General features: G+C 42.1%; 1 protein-coding gene and 1 long non-coding RNA gene across 3 annotated transcripts; one reads left to right on the forward strand and one right to left on the reverse strand.

Annotated features, from left to right (window-relative positions):
• Positions 1-371: 371 nt before the first annotated feature.
• Positions 372-8253, forward strand: snw1 (SNW domain containing 1). Its single transcript, XM_084378420.1, has 14 exons — positions 372-446; positions 970-1123; positions 1340-1501; positions 1610-1705; positions 2436-2542; positions 2755-2859; positions 3384-3453; positions 3585-3650; positions 3863-3979; positions 4071-4212; positions 4870-4972; positions 5763-5880; positions 6453-6616; positions 7367-8253. The coding sequence occupies exons 1-14, from the start codon at positions 433-435 to the stop codon at positions 7557-7559; spliced, it is 1611 nt and encodes a 536-aa protein (XP_084234546.1). The 5' UTR covers positions 372-432; the 3' UTR covers positions 7560-8253.
• Positions 5999-21467, reverse strand: LOC311272191. Of its 2 annotated transcripts, XR_014624539.1 has the most exons (4): positions 21385-21467; positions 19585-19679; positions 19211-19505; positions 5999-6056 (listed from the first exon to the last, which is right to left on the reverse strand). It is a non-coding gene; the product is annotated as an uncharacterized lncRNA (long non-coding RNA). The 2 variants fall into 2 exon arrangements; XR_014624540.1 differs by lacking the exon at positions 5999-6056 and having other exon boundaries at positions 18761-19505.
• Positions 21468-26341: the final 4874 nt, after the last annotated feature.

Raw genomic sequence — 26341 nt, forward strand, 5'->3', positions numbered from 1 at the left:
TCCATCACTCTGGAGAGAAACGACCTGCAGAGGAATTCAAACCGCCTTTGTTAAACTACTTTTAAACTTGTCAGGAGTGGCTGAAACTGTCTCTGACTTAAATACCTGCATTTTCCTGTTTTTTTAAGGGATGTTACATGTCAAGTACATTACTTTTGTATGACGGGAAGTCAGTTCATGGTGATCCTAACATCATAACCCCTATTTATAGTGTAATTTATTTTATTCTGTTCTCTTTTCCTCAACTAATCAGTATTAATTATGCTACACTACCATATCATCATTTAAAATCCTAAAACATATTGATCTTAAACAGTAAAATCCTGCAGCTTCGTGGATCTTACACATTTTACACTAACAGGAAATGCAGAGCAACATCTGTCCTAGCTTCTCCGCGCATGCGCAGTTCATTGCTAAGGAAGAAAGGGGAAAATGTCTTTGACGAGGTGAGTACCGCGACCAGGCCTTTTTCTGCCTTAAATCCATGAAATTGTATCACATGTCGTTCAAAACGTCATGATCTACAATAAATACGTCGCCATTAATTTTTCACATCGGTGTTTTTGCTCTGTCTGCCATCGTTTCCATATTTTTTTAATCAAAGCTAATGGCAACAGCTAACGCTAGCTAGCTGAATGTGTACATGTCGTAAGCTCACACGAAACGTCTGGCGTTAGCTAGCGTTAGCATGTGTAGCAGCACGCAGCCGTGACCACAACACATGTTCGTCAACTGTTTATTAGTGGGGTGTTTGCTACAAGTTTGAGGTTGGTGGTTGCAAATGGTAACGATTAAAGATGATCGACTGCTAGCTAGCCGGCTAGCAGCTTTTAAGACGTCCAAACAACGCGGCGACGTAAAGATAACGTCACTCGGAGGGGTTAGCTATCGGCTAACGCTAGCTAGGGCTAAGAGCAGCGGAGTTGTACATAACAACGAGGCTCAAATCTGTGCTTTGTGTGTGTCCAGCTTTTTACCGGCGCCGACCCAGCTGTCTCAGGACCAGCTGGAGGCAGAGGAGAGGCTCCGGGCCCAGAAGTCCTACTCGACCGCCCTGGTATCGTCCCGCAGAGAGCCCCCTCCTTATGGACACAGAAAAGGCTGGGTGCCTCGCTCACTTGAGGTAAATCACTTTCCGTACTCATTAGACACTTTTCAAATCATATAAAACAGTTTGGACGGGTTTTCTAGCTTGTTTGTTTGTTTATTTGGTAGTTGGGGATATTGTTTGTAATGATGTCTCACACTTTATGACATGGCTAACTGCCACAGAGCTGTGGAGACCAGTCAACACCAAGTTGATGTTCACGTGTTTGCTGTGAAATCTGTGTCTCTGTAGGATTTTGGAGATGGAGGCGCTTTCCCAGAGATCCATGTGGCCCAGTTTCCTCAGGAGATGGGTCGAAAGAGGAAGACAAACAACGCCTTGGCCGTGCAGGTGGACGCAGAAGGAAAGATCAAATACGATGCCATCGCCAGACAAGGACAGGGCAAGGAAAAGGTATACAATCCTTCAGTATACACTGTACTATGGTACACATCGTCATGCTGGTTTAATTACTATAAGAGTCTCGGTCTGTTTCAGTAATTTCTTCCTTCCTTGTTGCAGGTGGTCTTCAGTAAGTACACAGATCTTCTTCCAAAGGAAGTTCTGAATGAAGATGCTCCAGAACTACAGAAGCCTGACGAGGAGGCCGTACAAGAGGTAAGCCATGCTGCAGTGTGTTGTGTCACAAGTTGTCTGCAGAAAGAAACAGAACCAAGTAATTTATATAACAATGTAGGCCCTGTCCACACACACGGGTTCTTCTTAAAACATCACTTTTTTTGTACATTTTGGCCTTTTGTACACACATAAACAGGGTTTAGGACACTGAAAACGGACCTTTTGGTAAATTCATTTCAGGGGAAGGACATTTATATCTCAGTTTTCTGTGTTTGCGTCTGGATCGGCAGGAACAGTTTTTTGAAACAATGAAATGGAAACCCATGTTCACTCCCTAATTGGGCCACATCAATGTGTGTAGCATCACTGGCTGATGTGAACCCAGAGAGTGTGTTATGATATTGGAGTGTTTGACTTTGTACATTGGCAACCAACCGCACAGTAAACAATCAGCTTCCCGTTTACACCGGCACATGCTTGCCCAGTGTATGTGAACGGCCATGAGATATGTGTTTTCAGCTGTGTTGGGACAGACAGAGATTATTCCTAAATCGGTGCTAAAAAGCTTGTGTGATAGAGAAACTTTTACTTTTTGAGAATACCTATGTGGGTGTGGACTCGGCCACACTGTAGAGTGAGTGTGTTAAAACATTTAGTCTCTATAATAACTATCAAAAATATACTTTTATGACATTTTGCCTTAACGTTACAGAGTTTAAACGAGGTAAAATTGCTAATCAGTCTACGTTTAAACATGTGTCCTCTGTAGCTGACGGAGAAGACCCGAGCTGCCCTGGACAAGCAGGTGTCTCAAAAGATCGCTGCTGCCATGCCTGTGAGAGCTGCAGACAAACAAGCTCCTGCACAGTACATCAGGTATGTATTACAGTTTTTAAACCATTGAAGTACACAGAAAGTCTATAGTGGGACTTAAGGGGGTGATGAGAAAGATTCCATGTTATGAAACACTTCAGTACACAGTGATTATCAATTTAAGTGTCCTCTCTATCGTCTGTATTTGAATGTGTTGGTGAAGATTAAAGTTTTGTTCATCGTGACACTTTTCTTCCTCTTTGTCTCTTCTCAAGATACACCCCGTCCCAGCAGGGAGTGGCTTTTAACTCGGGGGCCAAACAGAGGGTGATCCGCATGGTGGAAATGCAGAAAGATCCGATGGAACCGCCACGTTTCAAGTAAGTAAACATGTGTCCAACACTGTCACCTCTACCAAAATTAAAATAATAATAATAAAATCAGTAATGTATTTTTGTCGTGATGTCTCGATGTATTTCGTTTGTGTCTGTCGGTTATGATGAGTGTCGTAGTTTTTTAATCGACATTGAGCATCAAGTTAATATCCAAAGGAAATTAAGGACTATGAAGCCGATGGATTTAAAAGAAGCATAAAAAATTAAAACCCATTTGGAAGATTTTGGTAGAATGTGAATCATTACTTGTTAAGTTAAAGTTCTCTCTCATGTAAAGTTTCCTTGCAAATCTTAATCAATAACTCTAGTTTTAATCGCCCATTTGCCCCTGATATATTAAGATGTCTTAAGTTGGCTCCTCCATTATTAAAGAACTTTGCTTTTAAAGACCTCATTTTGACCAAAATGTCAAATGAAACTCGACAGTTTCTTTCATTACTGTATTCATTACTGTATTTCTCTGCCCCCTCAGTCTGTAATGACTCGATGTGTTCGATTGTATGTTTCAGGATCAACAAGAAGATTCCTCGAGGACCTCCTTCTCCCCCGGCTCCCGTCATGCATTCCCCAAGCAGAAAGGTACAGTGTGCTGGAGGGTTAGAAACATCCTGGCTTTCAGTTCTTTCACGCTACGTTGAAAAATCAAGATGACGTTACTCGCATTGTCCGAAAGATATTATGTGTGACAGAGTTTCTCCCTTTTGTTGTAGATGACAGTGAAGGAGCAGCAGGAGTGGAAGATTCCTCCGTGCATCTCCAACTGGAAAAACGCTAAGGTAATGTGACACCAGAGCCGACTGGAAAATTTGGCTTTTATGTATCTAGATTTCACACACATTGTGAGTAGGTCATGCAGGCTTATGTGCTTTTAAAAATGTTGTCTAAATATTTGATTTTAAGTACACCGGTTGTCATGGTAATTCCACTTTCATTGCCTTTTCTCCACTCTGCTCATGTCTTTTCTCTCGATGTGCTTCATATCTTTCAGGGTTACACCATTCCTCTTGATAAACGTCTGGCTGCTGATGGAAGGGGGCTGCAAACAGTTCACATCAATGAAAACTTTGCCAAGCTGGCTGAGGCACTCTACATCGCCGATAGAAAGGTACGCAACCGTTGTTCGTTGCCTTAAATACGTACCCTTTGTTAAAGTCCGTATTTAAATCCCATACTGAAATGCTGAATTGTTTCCGTAGGCCAGAGAGGCAGTGGAGATGAGAGCCCAGGTGGAAAAGAAGATGGCCCAGAAGGAGAAGGAAAAGAAGGAGGAGAAACTGAGGGAACTGGCTCAAATGGCTCGAGACCGCAGGGCAGGGATCAAGAGTCACGGGGATAAAGGTGAGTCCTTAAGATAAGGATTATTTTATCGGTTTCTGTGTGTATGTGTGTTTGTGTTCGTGAGTGCAGCAGAGTCTGTTGTCAGTGTTTTGCCAGTTCCAAACCTGGAGCGCGAGTGGCATAAGTGATGACAACATTTTTCACCCTGCCAGCGTTGACAGGACCAGTAAGCTGTGAAATGATGTGTCTGCTCGCTGACTGATAATTTACATATATTTCGAGTAGAGAAATCAATGTTGCATGTCCTGTTTCTGTACATAGGTTTTGAATGACCATTTAGATGCATCACATCGAATCAGAATGCAAAAACAGATTGTTTTATGTGAAACAAAACCAAAATCTGTCAGATGTGTTTTTGTTGTACAAGTTTACTGACCGTTGACGGTGTGAATCAGCCTCCTGCTCCACATCTCTCCCGTTCCTATACCATATATTTTGTTTCCATTATCTCTAACATCCCCTACAACCCACCTCTGTCTTCTCATTTCACTTTCCCTCTCTATCCTCCATGTTTCTTTTCACCTCTGCACCATTTCACATCACCTGTCTCCCATTCCTCTCCTCGTGTTGGTGTTATTTCTTCTAATAAATGTCCCTTTTGTTTCTTCCCTTTCTCCCCCTTCTCTTCCATCCATCTCCACCCGTCTCATGCGGCAGGTGGCGAGGACGGCGAGGCCAGAGAGCGTGACGAGATCCGCCATGACAGAAGGAAAGAGAGACAGCACGACAGGAACATTTCCAGGGCGGCTCCTGATAAGAGGTGCTGCACACGCACTTTAAACACACTGCATGTGAACTCATCCACCCCGCTCACTATACACACACACACACACACACACAGCCACACAGATACCCCGCTCACTGCTGAATCATTCATGTGGCCGGCAGTAATACTGAACAAACGCAGCAGGATCCAGCACACTTACTCAGGCAGTAGTCCTTGTCTGCAGTGATCCACAGACTGTTTGTGCATGTGTGATGCATGATCAGTTTGTGTGTTGTGTTGTGTGTGTGTGTGTGTGTGTGTGTGTGTGTGTGTGTGTGTTCACTGTCAGGTTGTCACTTGATGGAATTGTGGGTCTCTGGAGGAGAGAATGAATTTAAATTCAGAGCAGAGCTCATTACAATCACAAATCCAGCTGTCAGAAAGCAGAAACCTTGTTATCTTAAAATTACCTTTCACTTAACTTTGAGATGGCAGTTCGTTGAAGGACAGTCAAGATGTCAAAGTCGCCAAGAAGTTCATTAAGAAGAAACTTTCATTTTTTATTACATACACACATTTCATCCTATATGAAGCATTAATGGCAAAATCCTTGAAGGTTTTGGAAATATGATTTAAGTTGTTCCATTATGTTATACCCAGAGGCTTGCATAAAAAGTTCAGCCAACATCTTATTATATTGTCTGACTCTGTGAGACTTTCCCTTAAGACTTCATTTTATTGCTACAGCACTAAATTCTTATCTTTTCATGTCATTGGTGTGTGTGCTTCATTAATTTTTTCCTGTGAATCCCTACTAAATATCCTGCGTTGTTTTCTGCTCCAGGTCGAAGCTGCAGAGGGACCAGGACCGAGACATCAGTGAGCTCATTGCTCTGGGCGTCCCCAACCCTCGATCAGCCAGCGAGGCCCAGTACGACCAGAGACTCTTCAACCAGAGCAAGGTTCGAATGTCATATCTGCAAATATATCAACATGAAGACTGAATACTGGGCTCTGAAACATTTCCAAATTAAGAATTATAGTATTGCAAGGAGAGAGAGACGGTTACCTTTAATTAGAGGAGATAAAACTTTCATTCTGCGCCATAGAAATTCACTTGTTACAGCAGCTCAAGAGCCTGAAACAGAAGGAAAAAGGAGTTTGAGTGATAGATAAATGTGAAACTAGATGAAAACAAGACGAAAAAATACAAGTGCATGCATGCAGTCATACACATGATATGTGGCAAGAATGTATATGTCAATGGGCGCGAGTATAACTGTTCTGATCCACACTCCAGTCCAGTAAGTTGCAATAAGTGGTAGTCTCCAATGGTTTGCATTTTCCTGGATAGGGGGCGCTATTGAAAGCCTCAGATGTAACTACAAGCAGGAAATGCCTCATAATCCACATGATAAATTAGTTTGTCTTGCGTACAAAAGGACAGCATAGTAAGAGATTTATAAGCTCGTACCTTATTGTACATTTCTATATTTTTCTAAAAGCCACTGTTCCTTTCACACTCTCTCTCCAGGGTATGGATAGCGGTTTTGCCGGCGGTGAGGACGACACATACAACGTGTACGACCAGCCGTTCCGCGGCGGCAGAGACATGGCGTCGAACATCTACAGGCCCAGCAAGAATATCGAGAAGGACGCCTACGCAGATGACTTCGACACACTCATGCAAACCAACAGGTACTGTGGATTACTTTGTTCCTCCTAATCTTCAATAACAATATTGTTCAATCAATAACAGTAATTGCATCAGTCAGATTATTAGCGTAACTGACTGTTTTTGTGGCGATCATCACCAGACATCAGCCAGATTAAGCAGCTTTTTTCTCTGAGAAATGTGACCGTTGTATTTCTAATTTATCAGGCTACGAACAGCACTGCAAAAGTTTTAACCTTCTCAGTTATAATTAGAGAAAATACCAATAAAAGCTGCCTGAATCATTTCGAGGTCATTCTGCATTTATTTTGAGGCAAGCGTGCACATGATGTCCCAGCAGGAGCTCGTGTCCTTGGGGCAGCAGTGCCACAGTCTACTAGTCGAGCATAGCCTGTCCCATATGTTTAGTCACCAGCTTGTCATTGTCCTCTAGGAATGTTTAGCTGGCTGCGGGGTGTTAGACCACTGTGCAAAACATGGAGAAGAAAATCTTTGACTTTAGTAAATTCTCTGAGACATAAAAAATACATAGACTCCACGCAGTATCCTGACGCTTTGGATATTTCTTCTGAGAATGTGTTGAACAAGAAGTGACCTTCCAGCTGTTAGCTTGTAGTTTTAGTACTGTATCCTCCTTCCTGCTTTGAGGATCCCTCAAGGACAAAAAACAAGTACAACATGACAAATAAACAGAGATTGTCAGTGAACACAATAGACCAGACTAAGAATGTTCACTGTAATCATCCTTCCTTCCTTTTCTTGTTTACCATCAGGTTTGTTCCGGACAAAGAGTTCTCAGGTGCCGACCACGGGCAGAGACGAGAAGGGCCTGTGCAGTTTGAGGAGGATCCCTTCGGTCTGGACAAGTTCTTGGAGGAGGCCAAGCAGCACGGCGGCTCCAAGAGGCCCTCCACCAGCGGCCGCTCAAAGGACGACTACCACGACAAGAAACGCAGGAAGGAGTGAGTCCGACCGTGCACAGAGTCCACGTAGGGCAGCTGCTAGCAGGTTGGAGGACGGGGAGAACATCGGCACCCTGTCAGTGGTCCACAGGTGTTTTAATATACTCAAGTCTCTATCAGGAAAGATCTGTCAGAATGCTTGTTTTCTGTGAGTGTGAGAGGCTGAATGATGTCAAAGATGCTCCTTTTTCCTCATTTTTTCACATTTTTGTTTACTCTGCTCTATTCCCAATATTAAGCATTTGTTGTCATGTTAAATATGACTCGTACATCTAACACACGTGGAGCTGAACTGAGAGCTGTTGTACGTGTGAGATCATCCTCTGCATCTGAAAACATCTTTCTGTACAGGGCAGCAAATGTCAATCAGATGCGGGAGGTCATATTTGATGATATTTCGGTCCTTGACATGTGTAGATTTTAGTTATTGAATCTTTTTTTGTCTCTTTATTTTTTTTAACATGTATACAGAGTGCAGCCGGCAGGAATTGTCCATTTACATTTACATTTCCCCCCTTTGAGTTCTTGTTCGCTGTGTTTTATTTAAGCCTCTGGTGTATTTGTGAACACAGTTAAAGCCCGTGTTTGATGGCAGACATGTACAGCAGTATAAATCAGTAAGATGTAAAGCAAACCAGCTTTATAATTCTTGTACATTACTACCAATGGAATAAATTTCATAAAGTGTGTAATTGGTATCCCACTGTGTATGTTATTGACTGAATAATGTATTTACAAATGTAGAAATGACACGATATTTTCTCCCCGTCAGCTTCTTTACAGTCCAGCTCAGAGCTGCTTAATCCAAACTTTTACAACATAGTAGGAAGTCCATTAGTTGTGTAATTGTTACAGTTGCTCGTAGAAGATTTCCCTCATTTTAATCACTTCCGAGTAACGCTTCCCATTTACATAGATGATTAAATGCCCAAACTGTATTCAGAGAAGCCATCTATTACAAAATGTGAATGGTGACATTTTTCACCAGAAATGGGCTCTGCGATTTACGCGATGATTAGAACAAAACTGGTCCCATTAATTACAATTAATTATGACTCATGCAGTCTGACAGTTTTATTTTCCCTGGCTTCGGAAAATAATCAACGTGGCGTCGTGCAGCCCAGCAGACTCTGCACGGTGCCATCTTTCACTCATGCCTGAATAGGGCTGACAGTTGTTATACGCACATGATTTATGTTTTCTTCAATCTGCAGTGTTTGTAGTTATGGCTTCCTGTATTAGTGCAGTGTTCTGGAGTTACATGCTTTGTTTTTTTGCTGGCCTTTTTCACAATGTCAGGAAAATTATAGCCTAAGAACTGTGTAATGACACATTGAGGAGCTTAAATCTAAGCCAGATGAAATTGAATTAAATGGTTATATCCAAACTTGGCAAATATTTTCGCATCAGCTAAAGTTTCTCATGTTCAGTCCAATTTCATAACTTAAAGCCACCTTTTGTTTGCCAGAATCTCAATGGGATTTTAATGGAGAGTGCACATGAGGCAGTCAAAACCGAAGTTTAAAGGTGCAATTCATACAACATACAAATAGACCAGAACAACTAACTGCTGCTAACTGTAGCTGTCGTTAGCTAGTTGGATCAGTTAGCCATGCAGCTAGCAGTCCAGGGTGAGGGCTTGGAGTACCGGGGGAGTGTTGGACCAGGATGGACCGGGGCTAGCTGGTTAGCATGCTAACTTCAGTATGTCTCTGCAACACAATACATGTGATAATGTCAAAACTGTTATTTCTTCACATACTGTGAATTACTTTAAGGGAATTTTTTTGGGAAAGTTTTCAACTAAAATTCTTACATATTACACCTTTAAATCTACAATTACTCATTTATTTAGGGGTCTATTCACTGGTGGTAGCTCTCGGAGCGTCTTAATAATCAACTCCCTGAACTCACTTTGAGCTGCTACTCAAAGGAACAACAAAAAACACATTCATAGACTGTAGCAGAATAAACGACGGCCATAACTTCTGTCAAACATTTGATTTAATGTGGGTAAAAACTTTTCAAGTTTCGACTTTAAATGAATTTTTCTCACTTTGAGATCACAGTCGACACAGCTGTCACCGCCCGGTGGGTCAGAGGAAGGCTTCTGTGAAGCACTCCAGCTTTTTGCCAACTGAAGGACCAGACTAAAACACATTAAACCCTCCTTCAATTACAACAAAGTGGCTCTGATGTGATTTCACACTGACCTATACTCGTGTGGAGAGGAGCTGACATGCTCAAGAGTCATCCGATTCTTGACGAGCATGGTTGAGAGGCTGTCCCCGTCTCATCCCTCTGCACGAAACCATGACTCCATGGCAGGAGAGGGCCCCTGATGTCATTTATCATGTCGAGAGGCGTAGATATTTTCCTTCTCATGCTTTAGCGTTGCTCTACTCTCCATGCAGTACCTGCCTTGTAGCACTCACATGAATGGGGACCATGATCAGCCGTGTGTCCCTGCCCCTGCGTATAAATAAATGCTGAATAAATGGATGGATGGAGAAGTCTGTCTGCCACCAGTGTGAGGTGATTTAAGGACAGCGGGGGTTTATTGTGAAGGCCTGATGCGAGTGTCAGTGTGAAGAAATCAATCTGACGTCTACCATCTCAGTGTGACTGATTCATGAGGCGAATAATGGCTTTTGTATGTGGTTTTTTGGAGGCACATTTATGAACATGGCTCATGTCCTTGCAGCAGGCAAAATTTTAAAAAAAAAAGAACATTAATATTAAAGAAATAAATTTAAAGCCAACACGATCAATGAGAGCTTTTCAACCCAGCTGGGCTCTATCTCAAAACAAACAGAGAAACGCGCTCTCCCTTCAGCCGGCATTTGGGGCTCGGACCATTGTTGGAGCGGTAAGTGGACAGCTTGATAATAGGCCTCTTGTCTGCCTTTATGAATGTGCGCGGAGGAAGATGAATGAGATTCTTATTCATGAAGGTAACAGGAAATTGGTTCCTTGGCATCGCTTTTGTGTGCTGTTCGATGTAAACGCTGAACATATTGTGCCGGGCCATAATGGAATCCTCAGGTTGCAGACAGAGACCATGATGGATAGCCTCTTATCTGCGCTCCACAAGCAAACAAACCCAGACATAATAAACGATATTGAGTTGTTGCGGCGCATCTTTTCACTCTTTGGACTTGACCGTGGATAGCTTAGCTCGTTTTGCAATGCCTTTTGTGATATTTCTCCCCGGTTCCTCCCCTCGGTGGCAGCAAAGCAATAAGTTTGGTGATAAATGCCCCCACTGCTCCTGTTGAACTGGCCAGAGAGAGATCTTATCTCCCTCCATGAGATTTCCTCTTGTCTTTCCAGTATTGAATGCTGCTGCTGCTGCTGCTGCTGCTGTAACAGAGGCAGCCTTTTTTGTTTTGTTTTCCAGAAACACACCCACATCCATCTGAAACAAAGGTCCCATTTCCTCTGTGCCAGCGTTGCTGTTTGTGCTTCATTCATATGGAGAGATGAGTCATTTTAAGGAGTAACAAGACTGATTCACAAGGGCAGTAAGGCTGAAACCTTAAGGCATGTTGCACAGCTCGACACACCACGAATAGTGATGACACTGCAGTGTTTTCCATAAGTTGCAGCTCAGTGAGTGAGATTCAGCGGTCCAGCTCGTTCACTTTACATACTACACAGTGAACATGAGCTCTGAGTGAGACAGTCACTCTCTCCTTCCATGCCTCTCAGGTTAGAGGAGCACTTTGTAAGATATGGCCAGAACTTTATTCCACATCACCCAGTGTGGGGCCTGAGAGCCACATAAAGTTTTATTTGGCCCACCAGATGTTTCTGGTGAAGAAAAAAAGAAAAAAGTGAATTGCTGCTTTAATTTTGTGAGATATAAATGCTCATTTAAATATGTAAGTTAGTAAGTGTTAAATATCTTTTATAATCTGAGCACGGTGGGCAGAGTGATACTTTGTGCAGGAAAGCCCTGGAAGCCAAGTGAAAATAAAAATTAAGTAACTTTGAAAGAATATCCTCGCAAAACATTTTCTTCTCACAACTTAGATTTGTTTTTTCTCATTTTGCCCTCAGGGACGATACCTTCTTTCATCTCAACAATACAATAAGAGCTTTATTTTGTCCACCGTTAAGATTCAGTTGCGGCCCTCCAAGGAAAAAAGTTTAGTTTTGGTTTTAAAACATTCAAAAAATGAACAACTGTTGTGGAGTTATCTACTGAGGTTAGCATGCTAACCAGCTAGCCCCGGCCCCTCCTGTCTCATAACGCCACTTTGTACCAGCTAGAGGCTGATAGTCTGATGAGCTGAGCCAGTTATTATATAAAATATATAAATAAATGAAATAAACCCACAAAATGAAATACCCTTTATTTTTATACTTATATCAAAACATTTTATTCAAGTTTCTCTCTTCCTGAACTGAGACAGGCTTTACTGCCTCGTTAACTCAAGAGTCAAACACATTTTTAACAAAATAAAACTGGTGATTCAGTATCCTGAAACCAACTGCTGAGCCCAACACTAACATCCAGCCAGTAAACACAGAGCAGCATCTGGCAGCTGAAGAGCCAGATATTTATATTTTCTGAGCAGCATGTGGAGATCAAACCAGAGAGACATTAATATTGTACTTATATTTGTCAGATAACCAAAAAACATGACTCCACATAAGTGCTAATGTTGTTGTCCTGGCTTTTAATTGCCGGAAACACGATGCTCCAGCTGTGTAAGCTAAACATTTCTTTCACATTACATTCTGCAGATTACCTCAGTGGTCCAAACTGTGTGGTTATATATTACACTGTCAGTCTGATTCATACTGTGACTTTAGAGTAAGAATACAGTGTACAAAGCCGGAGAGTCTGTAAATTGAATCTGTCAAACTCAAACTCACCACCAGCAGCAGACACCTGAGCAACCTGTCTCTCCCCCTGTCACTGGCTCACTTTCTTATCATTAGTTCCTCATCTGTGCATATTCAGGCCGCAACTCGCTCATCATTACAGCCGCAGCGGTGTGGAGTCGGACAGAGTCTGCTGCTCACCGGAAAATTGTCTGCCTGACAATCTGTCTGTCCTCGTCTGTCTGCCTCACCTGCATCCTGGAGAGCAGGATTCATCCTTTTCCTCGGCGGCTCCCCTCCCATAATCTATTATGGGAGGGAGGGCTTAGACAGGCGTAACAATCTCTAATGGTTGTGTCAGTCAGAAAGCAGCCCACCACACACACACACACACACATATACACACACCAGCAGCGGCAGGCAGGACCCGCCCAACCGTGGTGGGAGTGCACATGGGCTGCTCCGGGATGAGCTGTGACAGGAAGTGATTGACGCCTCAGCCAATGTCTTTATCTGAAGGAAGAGTCGGGGTGAAGGAAGCGGTGGGAGCATGTGGTGGTAGAGTTGCTCAAATGTTGGTGATGCAAGAAAGTGTCAGATAATCTCACACACTTAACACGACATCTGCATCGTCAAAAGCAACAATCGACACTGATTGATAGAAAACATTGATTGCAGGGATTGTCAGTCAGTCACCAGAATGGATCACTGATCAGCTTGTGACTTGCACTGGCTCTGTTTGTGCGTGAGCGTAAATCCCAGCAACTCATTTACATGGTTACTTGTGTACTATTGTGATTTCATCATTTGTTATCTACCACATTTAGGCACCGCTGAAGTATGAAAAATGGCTGCTTGCCTAGACTTCCTCTCTGGCAGTGTTGGGTCTTAATAGGCTGTCGGGGGAATGGGAGGAGAGATTGATCCTCCCGATGATTTCATTAGATGACATCAAAGCAGGGAAATTGCAACAGAGAGCGGGAATACATCTTCAGTGAATAGGAAATCATCCGTCATTAGAGTGATACTGTGAGAACATCAGCGCTGACATGTAACCTTGTCAGTAGAGACAGTAATTAGGATGGTTTTTTTCCTCAATGGTTGATCGCCACATTCATTCATACTATTTAGCATATGATGTAACAGGAAGGAACACAGTTAATTACAGATCTTCAGTGCAGTTGAGGAATCGATATATGTAAATATTTTCTGCAGTCACAGTATATCTGTGTACATGTAAGTGTTGAGTCATGACTCAGAGCCTGGATGGCCGCTTTTGAAAACATTTGCTGTTAGGCCTGCACAAAAAAACTTTAAAGTGGGACTGATGTTTGAGTTCTTGTGTAAAGAAATGTAAACTATAATGATCCTGCAGCTATTGTGCATATTCACAGCGTCTAAGATTCAAGCCGAGTGTGTGTCTGCATGGACAGGCTCAAACACTAGCAAGGTTTCACAATTATCTGTGGCATCTATTTCCAACAGAGGGAGCCTGTGAGCCAATGAACCCACATGGATATATGAATTCATGGAGCAACGGGCCTACTTTAATACAGTTAAAGCAAATTAAAGCAAGTTGTGGCAAGTGGAACTGGATACCCAGCCTTGGTCGTTTGTTATATATCAGTAGTAAAACAAGGGGAATGATGTTGGTGAGATAATCTGAGAGATTACATCAAATCCTCGTCACTTCTTCAGAATCCACAAAGCCTTTGTGATTATGGACTGAATGTCTTCAGGCTCTACCTGTTGAGTCCAGCTGTATTTGACATGCTGGACATCGGATCATTATTGTACGTTGCTCTGCTGAGAAGAGATGCCTAATAACTGCCGGCATGTTTTAAAGATCACTTTTAAGACCATATAAATTGCTTATAAGTCTTGAGGCAGTCTGGTGTTCACTGTCTCATCAGGATGAATTCCAATCATTGTTAAGGCTCCGTGCAGTGTCTGTATCAATGAGAGCAGAGCCTCCTTCCTTTTAACCCTGCCTCTGATCCTATTAAAGCCGGATCCTTATCACCTTTATCAGGTTTGGAATGGATGGGAGCTTAACTGCCTTTGTGTGCATTGGCAAGAGCTGACTGGACTAATGTTTCATCAGTCCTCGCTCAAGGTTACAACCTTGAGGGGAAACGAAGAGGGAAAGGCTGGGAAATTGATTAGAGAATCAAATGATCAGATGTTATCATCAATGTCTTAATCATGGATGTCACAGCGTAGGAGTACCGAGCTGCACAGCAGTGCCACCGAACCCTCAACCATAACCCACAGCGCCAGTATAACCTCTGGCTGTCTGTTCACCGGCAGGCCTCAACCCTTTGAGTGGCCCCACAGTGCCATCTAGGAGGTTGGAAGCAGGAGTAGGTTTCTGGGGCGGCTGCATCTCTAAGTACACTCAAATAAACACATTCAAAAAATAATACCTCATCTGAAACACGCCCGGAGCAAAGCAGTGACCATGCTGACCGGCACGTTTCACCACCGAACAGGAAAGGAACAGGAAGTACAACCTGGAGGTCCAGGAAACTCTCCTATTGTTGATGTGTTCTCTCACACCAGAGGTCTTTAGCTGCTCTCCATCGACCTGAAATATCCACGCTGGCAGTCTCCTGCCTTGTAGAGCACCATGAAGCAAAAGGCAACACAGACCATGATGCAATACATTCATTTTATATGCGTGATGAATTCTTTTGTCGGTTTAATGGTCACTTTTCAGATGCTTTTGCATGGAAGATTTCATAGCCTGATGGGGGGAACTGACATTAAATGGCTCCGCACAGCTTGTCCAGCGCAATTCACGTCTCCAGAAGATCAGAGATTCAGAATTGATGTGAAAAGATGTTGTTTTCACCCTTTTCAAAGCCAAAATCTTCACTTTAGTTTAGTTTAAAAGGCATAAGCACGCACCCTGTCTGAAGTGGGTGCATGAGCTCGAACGCACATCAAGGGAGTAAATAAAGTCTTTTCAAATCAGGCTTCCATAGACTTGAAATACGCCGGAACCCATTTTATGTTTGTTTTTGTTTCTTTCTGATCCTTTTTTTTACATTTGAAGACAAGTCCTCATCTATTTCAGTTGTTCAGGAGAAGGCAGGGTGTTCTCTGTAGGTGAATACTGTTCAAATCAGACTTTTAGTTTGTGCTGTTTCAGTCCACAGCAGTCCTAAAGACTCTGAAACCCAGAGCTCACACATGTCCTTACCACACAGGGTTTGAAAGCCTGCAACTCCGCTCCAGTTAGTTAGAACTGAAGAAGCCTCTTGGATGAGAGGTGAAACATCTTCAAGAAACTGAAAAACACGTCCAGCTGCCTACGATACAGCACTGTGAACTACCATGACCTGGATGACTGAGAAGCTTTATCAAGCTTCAAGTTTTATGGGAGTTCATGAGCTGGCCTTTAGACAGAGCCCCTCTTTACTGTTTAGTTTGTTTTCAATCTTTGTGCTAAGCTAAGCTAACTGGCTGCTGCACAAGAGTGGTATCAATCTTCTTATCTAACTCTTTGCAAGAAAGCTTAGTGTATTTCCTGCTCCTTTAACATACCTAGCACAACATTTCCTTGTTCCGTGTCCGGCCACCACAAGACCTCTTTCACTTCATTCACCAAAGCAGGTCAAAGTGAATGAAGAACCGGTTCCAGGGTCCGAAGAAACCTGCTCAGCTGAGTCATCTACAGCGGCATCACTCTGTTGGAAGCCGTCTCCCTCTGTGAGCTCACAGAGCACAAAGAGACCCGGCACTCCTGAGTCTGATCCACGGACCAAGAAGGTCAAACTTGACCCGTAATGATAAACTCTCTCTGAAGGTGTTGCTGCTGGAAAGTTTGTTTCCAGTCTTTGTGCTAAGCTTACCCTAACTGGCTGCTGCACAAGAGTGGTATCAATCTTCTCATCTAACTCTATGCAAGAAAGCTGAGTGTATTTCCTGCTCCTTTCACATGCCTTGCACTTGTGATAAGATGCAAATCTATTTCACGGACCAGCTCTCGCTAAAATTGTTTTCCTTGTTCTGTGCAGGAATCAGTGTCACTTCTGAGTCTGAGCCACGGACCGAGAAGGTCAAACTGCTCCCTCCCTCTCAGAGTCCACCTGTAGAGCTCTCTGACTCGCCCTCCGTCCCCAACAACCCCACCACAGTCGTGAAACGTGCCATCAAGTTTCATCTTGTCAGGTAAACTTCTGAGTTCTCTCCAGCTGCACACACTCCTTCTCTTTCCTACCTCGTCATGTGCCTCACATGACAGACATCCTCCTCGTACCGCGTACAGTATTCATGTAGAGGTTCATGGGAGGCCTGCTGCTAGGTAGACTGATGTCATATCTTTTCACCACAAGAGGGCAATGAAGCGAATGAAGAGACACACTGTTCAAAGACTTTGAAACAGGGTTGCCAGATTTACAGGGTCAACAAAACTGACTTTAAATGACATCTGATATTCAGGTAATAACCTTAAGAGATTTAATGAGATGCAACAAAAACACTATAAAAAGACAAGAAACAAACAAACAAGTGTGCAATCTTGTATGGAAACTTGATTGGTCCCTTGCCTGCAGTCTCCTACTGTAAATAAAGTATCTACTGTATTGTGCTTCCTGGAAACAAGGTGGACCCAAGTGATTTTATCTAACCTGCAAAGTATTCAGGAAGATGTAAGAAAACCTGTTCTGTATGACAGCGTGAAGAAGGACAGACAGAAATGTAAATGCCTGTTTGAGAATAACTGAACAAAAGTTAATGAACAGAAGTGTAAATATTAGCCTCGGTGATTCTGACGGTTTAAATGTATTTTTAAAATATAACCTGATTCAGATCATCGACGTGTGAATAACTTGTTTTTCTTTCTGGAGAAAATCATGTAAAGTATGTTATTATTGTGAACATTCAGTCATGAGTCATGTTCAAGTGTGTGAAGAGAAAAGGCCTCTGATAAGCTGCTCTGCAGTGATACACCCACTACATCCCTGTTTAGAGGCATGGCTACGTGAGTCCACAGGACATGCCACACCTTCCTCGTGGCTGGAGCTGATTCCTCTTCCTGTTCCTCCACCTGTGGTGCTGTTACCTCTAAAGCAACAGGAGCTAGTAGACTCTGAAGAGTTCAATAAGCAGCCAGACATTGCACTGAGAAAATGGTACAGATGGCCAGGAGTGACACCCCAAATCAATCAATAAATGCCTAAAAAGCACTTGTTTTTAAGGGTCGAAGGCATCACTCTGTGTTGTAAAGTGGTTTTACAGTCAACATATCTCAAGAGACATTGCCTTTGCCAGGCTGCCATTGTGAATGGGAATTTATTCTTCATGACTTGCCTGGTTAAATAAAGATCAAATAAAATAAAATAAATTAAATATTAGTTGACATTTCAAGGATTAAGCTATTTTTTAAAGCACATTTTAAATTATTATGCCTTTAAAGAGTGTAAATGTGTAAATGACACCTGTGGGTAAAGGCCTTATTTAAGTGAATATTGAAATAAACAATAATAATAATAAAAGATCTGAGATAAAATATCCATTCTGAAAATTGTGATTAAGAGTTGGAGGAATCCATTTCCCTGGACAAAGTCATTTATAGTTGATTTAGATTGTTTTAATACCTGAGCCTCAATAAATTCAATTTAATATTATGTTTGGGGGTTAGGTTGAAACCATTTGTTTCAACTAATTAGGGCCCGAGCAGGGAACCTGCAATAGCTCCCAGGTCATGTGATCAATTGACTCAAAATCATGTTGGGATCATGTAACTACACTGGCTGCATGAGATACGCCTCTTGTTTAAGGCAACAGCTCCACCTTATTTAGTGGCACCGTGGAAGTTTTCAGCTGAAGCTTCATGTAATGGTGAGAAAACATTAGTTTCTAGTCAAAAACAGCATCCACAAGTACATCACTGCCATGCATAAAAGCTTAAAGAGAAAGAGGTGACAGACTTTCAACCACCTGAAATATAGCTACAAATATAGCCTTCAGTGTAGAATCATCATCCATTCATAAATTTTTTCCTACGGGACTTTCCCTGGACATGGCCTTGACATTTATTTTATATCTTCCAAGCCCAGGTGAGTCACTGGAAAAGGTATTAAACTGACGCCCGGGCAGAGGTTATTACAGGTTATCACCAGGGGCTGGGCTTTATGACGTCCCACGCTGGAGAGAGGGTGACGCCTGAGCAAAGAGTGAGAAGACGGACAGGAGCGCTCACACTGCTGGACATTAACACGACCCACAAACAGTCATACAAGTACAACTTGCCTGAGGATTCGGACTAAGGAGGATCGCAAGTGTCATGGAAATTTTAATGGGCGATAAAGTAAAGAATTACAAATGAAATATTAATCCATCAAATTAAAAAGGGATTTACAAAAACAACATTTAACAGTCAATAAGTACATCATTTAAAAATACATGAATGAATTCAGAAATGAATATTGGAATTTAAAAATCTATATGAAAATACAGTTTAAAAAGACAAATAAATAGCTGGATTCAAAAACTGAATTAAGAATACTGATTTTAATCAGGCATTTAAAAAGAGCAATTTCCTTTTCTATCTGCCTTTCTGTGACTCTCTGGTCCTTGAGCTGGTAAAACCAGGTAAAACAATGCAAATTAGCCGACGAAACAAGCTCTCCGATTGGTTATTGTCATCTGCAGACCTATTTCATGCCTGGATGTGCATTTGAAGCACAAAAGCACAACATTTCCTCCTGATCTGATGAGGAGAGAAGCTGCTCTGTAGTCTGATGGTATGGCAGCAGTTACTTCTGTTTCTTTTCTTTTTTTCAGTATTCTTTGAGTTATGCGCAGACAACTCACCTCACCAATGTCACTGATGCTCTGTAGATGGATGGACCACCCGCTGCAGAGCCTTCCTGTCCTGGCCTGTGCAAAGCGTAGTCCACAAAGACCTCAATGACTTGTCATCAAAAAATGTCAGTCCACAAAACTTGACGACAGGAAACCAGGATTCAGTTGAGGAAACCGTCGTCCAACTAGAGCTCCAGCAGCTGCGACGTCCTCAGCAGCCTGCTCCTCTTCACACACTTTCAGCTGGCTCCTGGCTCCTCTCGTGTTTTGTCCCAGGGCCCTGCTCACCGCTCATCTGCTGGTTCTGGAGAAACGAACAGTGACCATCAGTATACTGACCCAGATTTGATACCCCTTGTAAAGTACAGGTGATAGGTACTCACTTTTCCTGCCGCTTCAGGCTCCTGTGGTGGCTCGTCTCCGTTGTTTGGCTCATCTTGTTCGTCTTGGTGACTCATCCATCCACCTCGTCCATCACCTGCAGGACGAGAAAGAAGAGCAGTGGTAGTTTCATGTCTCTTTGTGGGAGTTTTGTGTATTTGTGAAGGTTTGTGGAGATTGTGTGTCAGTGTGGAGGTTTTGTGTGTATGTGTACATATTTTGTGTGATTTAAGGTGGTTTTGTGTGTATTTTTGGAGGTTTTGAGTCTTGTTGTGGTGATTTTGTGTCTTTGTGGTGATTCTGTGTTTCATTGTGGAGGTCTTGAGTGTATTTGTGGAGATTTTGTGTGTATTTATGGAGGTTTTGTGTGTATGTGTGGAGGTTTTGTCTGTATGTGTGGCGATTTTGTGTGTATTTGTGGAGATTTTGAGTCGCACTGTGGTGGTTGTGTCTTTGTGGTGATATTGTGTTTCATTGTGGAAGTCTTGAGTGTATTTGTGGAGGTTTTGTGTGTATTTGTGGAGATTGTGTGTATTTGTGCATAATTATGGAGGTTTTGTGTGTACTTGTGGAGGTTTTGTGTGTCTTTGTGGTGATTTTGTGTTTCATTGTGGAGGTCTTGAGTGTATTTGTGGAGGTTTTTTGTGTATTTGTGGAGATTTTATGTATTTATGGAGGTTATGTGTGTATCATTGGAGGTTTTGTGTGTATCTGTGTCTACAGGGTCAGCAACCAGATGAAAGACACAAACAGAAACATGAGACAAGCCAGTGTGCTGCATTACGGAGGACAATTAAAGCAACCCTGTAGAAAGACAGCTGATTTTTGAGTCTCATTCTCAGGTCGTCAAATAACGCACTTTCTAGGCTGTTAGCAGGACTCAGAGAGTTGAGTTGTTGACAGTGAGAAGACTTGAATTTCTACATGTTTATTTTTATATACATTTCATTTCAAGATATATTTTTGTATATATGTTTATCCAGTAGCTCTAAAAACACTCCTTCAATCCGGTGGGTTTTGAGGTGGGGCCTAAGTCTGCTCTGATTGGTCAGTTCACACAGGCCTGAGCCACTACAAAGCAACATGTCTCTGGTCAATTCTACTAGTGGTTTACTGCACTTCTTACATGTTTCCAAAACTCTGCAGTGCATCTGCAGCAACTTTAAAGCCAGCTAGCTAACAGCGATCATAACCACTCACTTAAACTTACCAGTAAATGTTAGCTAATCAGGTTTCATGCCGCTTTAAATAATAAATAAATTGAAAAAAGTTTAATGCCGATTTTATCGAAACAAGCGACTTGTTTTGTGATAGTGTCCCAAATTAAATTTACTGTGCATTATTCCTGTAATAAACACGGCAGAGAAAAAACGATCAAAATCACAATGGAGGTTTGGTGTACCAGACAAAACATTAACGCTCATCATGGATGTAATTCATGTAGTCGGAGGATTATGTTCAAGCCGAATTTACCTTAACACTTAACAGTTTAATGAGACGTCTCCAGCTTCATGTTCAGAGTCATTTCAGAAACATTGAGGCAAAAACAAAACTCAATGATATGAGAGGGAGGCTGGCTCTCTTTTAACCCGCAGATATGTAAAACTTACTGGGTTTAGCCAACACATGAAGGCAATTATTATCTGGAGCTCACTGATATAAGACGGAACATCACCTGTGCTTATTACCGGAGATCTGTAAATAATAACTGATCTGTACACCTCCCACGCAGGGATAAATAAACCTTAACTGAGCAGGTAACTGTACAAATAAAGCAGATTCACACAGAACAGTTTACTGACCGTGTTTGTGTCCTCAGAGAAGAGCTGCTCCGATCAGAGTGAAGATCCATCAGCGACTTTTACAGCGCATCTAAGAGTTTTAGCGCGTTTAGCGTCTCATTTTACGTGCGAAACAGCATCTTTTGGCGCGCGCCAATTACTGCCGTCACCGAGTCTGTGGGCGGGACTTATTTTGCTGAGTGTTACCTGGATCGAACCAGAGAGTAACAGAACCGAGGCAGGACACAAACATGTATTATTAAGATTAAATAAGGTCGTTTTATTGATATTTAATTTCTCTGATCTTTATTTGTTATTTTTGGTATTGAAGTTGTTAAGGATTTTCATTCAGACTCCATTTCAGTTCCACCATGCTTTATTTTTCCATGACCGACCACTGTTGCATACAAGCGTCAACTCTTTACCGGAACAAGCAAAACACATCACATCCGGCATAGGATAACAAACGTCCTTCAAAATAAAAGTACTGTTCATAACACAATGAGTAAAGGCGTTTTCCTTTTATATATCTTAACACCCCCACTCGTCTTTAACTCAATGACTTTCTTGTGAACATAACATTTCATGTACATTTATGTACCAAACATGTATTTTACAAACCTTTTCAGTATTTTGTTCACATATCTTTTCTGTGACATAACAACTTGACCCTCTGTTTGTTCAAAGTCTATCCCTAGAAAATGTCTGAGTCTTCCCAGATCTTTCATTTTGAACTTTTCAGTTAGCATTGTTTTCACATTTGTCAATACACTTTCATTGCTAGCTACTATTATCAGATCATCAACCCATATAATGAGGATTACCTTTTCATCATGTTTTTCTTTTGTGTACACACAATGATCAGCAGGGTTCTGTGTGAAATCATTTCTGATCAAATATGAATGTAACATAGCATTCCAGTTTCTTCCGGACTGCTTGAGACCATATAGAGACTTGTGCAGTTTACACACTAGTTTTTCACCTGTGTCTGACCATGTCTCATAACCCTCTGGTTGATCAATGTAAAGTTCAAAGTCAATAGGTGCATGTAAATATGCTGTCTTAACGTCCATTTGATGCAGCACCAGATTCTCCTGCGCTGCCTTCTGCATGATCACCCTCACACTGGTCATATCAGCAGTAGGTGAGAATGTCTCTTCGTAATCAGTTCCTTGTTTTTGACTGTAGCCTTTTGCTACGTATCTTGCTTTGTACTTTTCTGATCCATCAGTGTCACTCTTGAGTGCGTACACCCACTTGCCCCCCACTGCACGTTTGCCTGGTGGAAGATGGGTGAGGCTGAATGTTTCATTCTCCTCCAGTGACTGCATCTCCTCATTCATAGCACTGATCCACTGCCTTGAGTTGGTTGAAGCAATGGCATCCTTGTAAGTCTGAGGAATGTCACACACTGCTCTGTAACAGAAGTCAATACATGTTTGCAATTTGTCTACCTTTTCCTCCGTTTCAAAGTCCTGTAGGTAAGTTGGCTTCTTTCTTTCCCTCTTTGGGTTCCGCCTTGTTCTCTCAGCGTCGTCTCCTTGCTGAGGCATTTCAGTCTGTTTTGGAGCAGTCTCAGAAACATCATTATCATGAGTTGATGCATTTTCTTCGTTTTCATCAACCATTTCTCCATCATCATGACTTTTTGGCTGTACACTGCCATCACAATACTCAGTGTTTGCTTCTGGTGTTTGTGTCTCTTTTTCATTTGCTGTTTTGGTTGTGAATTTCACTAACCTGTGTTTTTGGACTTTTTCTGTGTCTGAGTAGTACACCAGATAAGCTGGGCTGTTTTTATCGTATCCTATAAAAACACCTTGCTGGCACCTGGAATCTAACTTCCCTTTCTCTTGTTTGTAGGCAAAACAGGTAGAACCGAACTTCTGCAGTTTGGAAACATCCGGTTTCACACCTGTGAACATCTCATATGGAGTTTTTCTTGTGCGTCTGCTGTAGCACCTGTTTCTCACATAGGCAGCTGTCTGTACAGCATAGTTCCATAGTTTATCTGGTAATTCACTCTCTATCAGTAAACACCTGCCCATTTCATAGAGAGTTCGCCAACCTCTCTCTGCTGTTCCATTTTGGTGTGGCGAATATGGTGCAGATTTTTCATGCCTTATCCTATTCTTGGTCAACAGTTCTTGGAAATCTTTAGTTGTAAACTCAGTGCCGTTGTCTGAACGGACGCACTTGACTTCACCATAAGGTGCTATATCTGCCAAGAATCTTTCTGTGGCATGAACTGCATCACTTTTGGCTTTAAGAAAGTACACAAACATGGTACCTGAGTAGTCATCTGTAAAAGATTGTGCATATCTGTGTCCCTCTATGCTTGGGGTTCGCATTGGACCGGCTAGATCAGTGTGGACTAGCTGCAAGGGTTTTGTAGCTTTTCTGTCTGGCTCTCTATTTCTACTCTGTGTGAATTTTCCTTTTGTACACACTTCACATGTCTGTGTTGGTCTGACCACACTCCCTTTTATCACCATGCCTTTAACGACACCTTGTAACTTTTGCACATCTTCATAATTGCAATGGCCCATAATCTCATGCCAGGTTTGTATGTCGTGGGACACTTTACATTTATCAACATTCTGTTCAACCGTTGATAAATAATACAAATTACCACTTTCATGAATGTCAAACCTGCTGCCATCTTTTGTGATCATGTGACTGTTTTCTTTCTTGAAGGTGACTGTTGCTCCTCCATTTGCTGCTCTTGCCACTGAGAAGATGTCTTGCGGGTACGACGGCACGTAGAGTGCTTGCCGAAGCTGTGCTCTGTGTTGTCGTCCGGTGCTGTCCAGGAGATGAATCACAGCTGTCCCTCTGCGTTGAGCGATTCTATTGCACTTGGTCCCATCTGCCAGCTCGACTGCGTGGGTCTCTGGCTGAAACGTCTCATCGAAGCTCACAAACTTGCTCACGTCGTTCACGATGTGGGGGGTTGCTCCTCCATCCACCATGATGCCTTTCTTCTTTATGTTGTCTGCTGGGCTCTCAGTCTTTGTATGTTTCGCCATGAAGAGATGGTCGTCATCATCTTCTTGCTCTTTCTCTGCAACTTTTCTGGCGCCATCTTGTTCCCCCTTTTTCTTGCACAGGGATTCTTTATGTGTGTTGCTTCTACAGTAACTGCACCACACTTTACGTGTACATTGTCTTGCTTTGTGCCCTTTTATTCCACACCTGTAGCAAGTCACACTTACATCTTCATGTCTTTTGTTATCAAAGTGTTTATTCATATTTTGCTTGTTGTGCTTTATGTGTGTTTTCATCACATTGTCCGTTGATTCAGCTGTTTTCATCTTTTCAGCTTCTTCATAGATTCTCAGCCTCCTTTTAAAGTCTGTGAATGTAACCTGGTCTTCATTTTGTGTTACATGGACAGCTAGGGGCTTGAACATGTCTGGTAGCCCGCCAAGAACCATGGCTACGATTAGCCCATCACTCATGGTTTCGCCTGCATTTCTCAAAGCAGTGATAATATTTTCCGCTCTTATAATATAGTCTGTTACACTTTCGTTGTCTGCCATCCGTAGCTTGGTCAACGATGTGTATAAACTTATTATTCTTGGCTTGCTTTTACCAGAATAATGTTCTTTCAAAATCTTCAGTGCCTCCCTGCCATTATCGGCAGCATCATGCCTGATTAACGATAGGCTTTTATCATCTATCAGTCTTATCAGTTCAACATAGCAGTCAGCATTTTTCCGTCTGTCTTGAGCTAACTGCTCTTCATTAGCATTCGTGGGCTCGTGCAAAATAGTCTCTTTTAGGTTTAAACTGTGTAGGTGACCAAGGAGTCTCGTCTCCCAAAGGTCATACTTATCTTCTGTTCCGTCAAAGAAGAGTTGCGGCGATAGCATCCCTGCCGCTCCTCTGCTCGCCATCTCTGCACGTGTTGCTGCAGTATTTTCTTCTGCTAGCCTGTTAGCCCTTAGCTTTTAGCTCCGGTGGTCGCGTAATGCGTCGCGACACTCCTCATAACTTTGTCCGGCACTTATCTTCAAGTTGGCTCTCATTCTTTGCCATTTCGACGTCGGTAGTCGCTAGCGGTGTCCGAAGCTGTCTGGGCCCATAACCTGTTAAGGATTTTCATTCAGACTCCATTTCAGTTCCACCATGCTTTATTTTTCCATGACCGACCACTGTTGCATACAAGCGTCAACTCTTTACCGGAACAAGCAAAACACATCACATCCGGCATAGGATAACAAACGTCCTTCAAAATAAAAGTACTGTTCATAACACAATGAGTAAAGGCGTTTTCCTTTTATATATCTTAACAGAAGTAATCCGAATGTAATGGAAAGTAATCAAGCTACATTACTTTTAATATTGTAATAGGGTGAATTTTGGTAATCTGGGACAGCTCAGCTCAAGCCTTATTGTTTTTATAAATTCATGTTGGATGTCATGAAATCACATGACCTCATGGGGGTGATGTCACAGAAAGGGGCGGGGCACTTGTCAATTTATGACCTCTGGGAAGTGCATGACAAGGTCAGTGACGTCAGATTCTGATCAGTCATAAATAATAAATAGTTTCTGAGTTTTATCACGTTATGTTTGTGATGAATGTTGTAAATGAATGTTTTAAATTAATTGACTTGATTTCTAAGTCTTTGTCGTGACATTTACTCTATTTAGTTCTTCATGAAAAAATACTGCTTTAAATGTTTATGTTATGTGAATTCATCAAGTTTAATTATACATTTTCTTTTTCAGCTTTCTGTCCTTGTAATTTTTACATAAGGCTTTTAAACAAATGGTGACAAAGGGATTTCAGAAAGGTATAATGTATGCATGTAGTGTGTTGGTAAACTCACTACAACAGTAAGATTATTGCTTACATAACGGACAGATTATCAAATAATAATCAGAACAAACATGACTCAGTCTTCATGATAAAAGCTTTTATATATAACATACAGTCACAGATTTACAGTTGTGTTGAAAAGCTTACAAA

Source organism: Pagrus pagrus (genome assembly GCF_965226575.1).
Source record: "Pagrus pagrus genome assembly, chromosome: 16".
NCBI classification, from domain to species: domain Eukaryota; kingdom Metazoa; phylum Chordata; class Actinopteri; order Spariformes; family Sparidae; genus Pagrus; species Pagrus pagrus.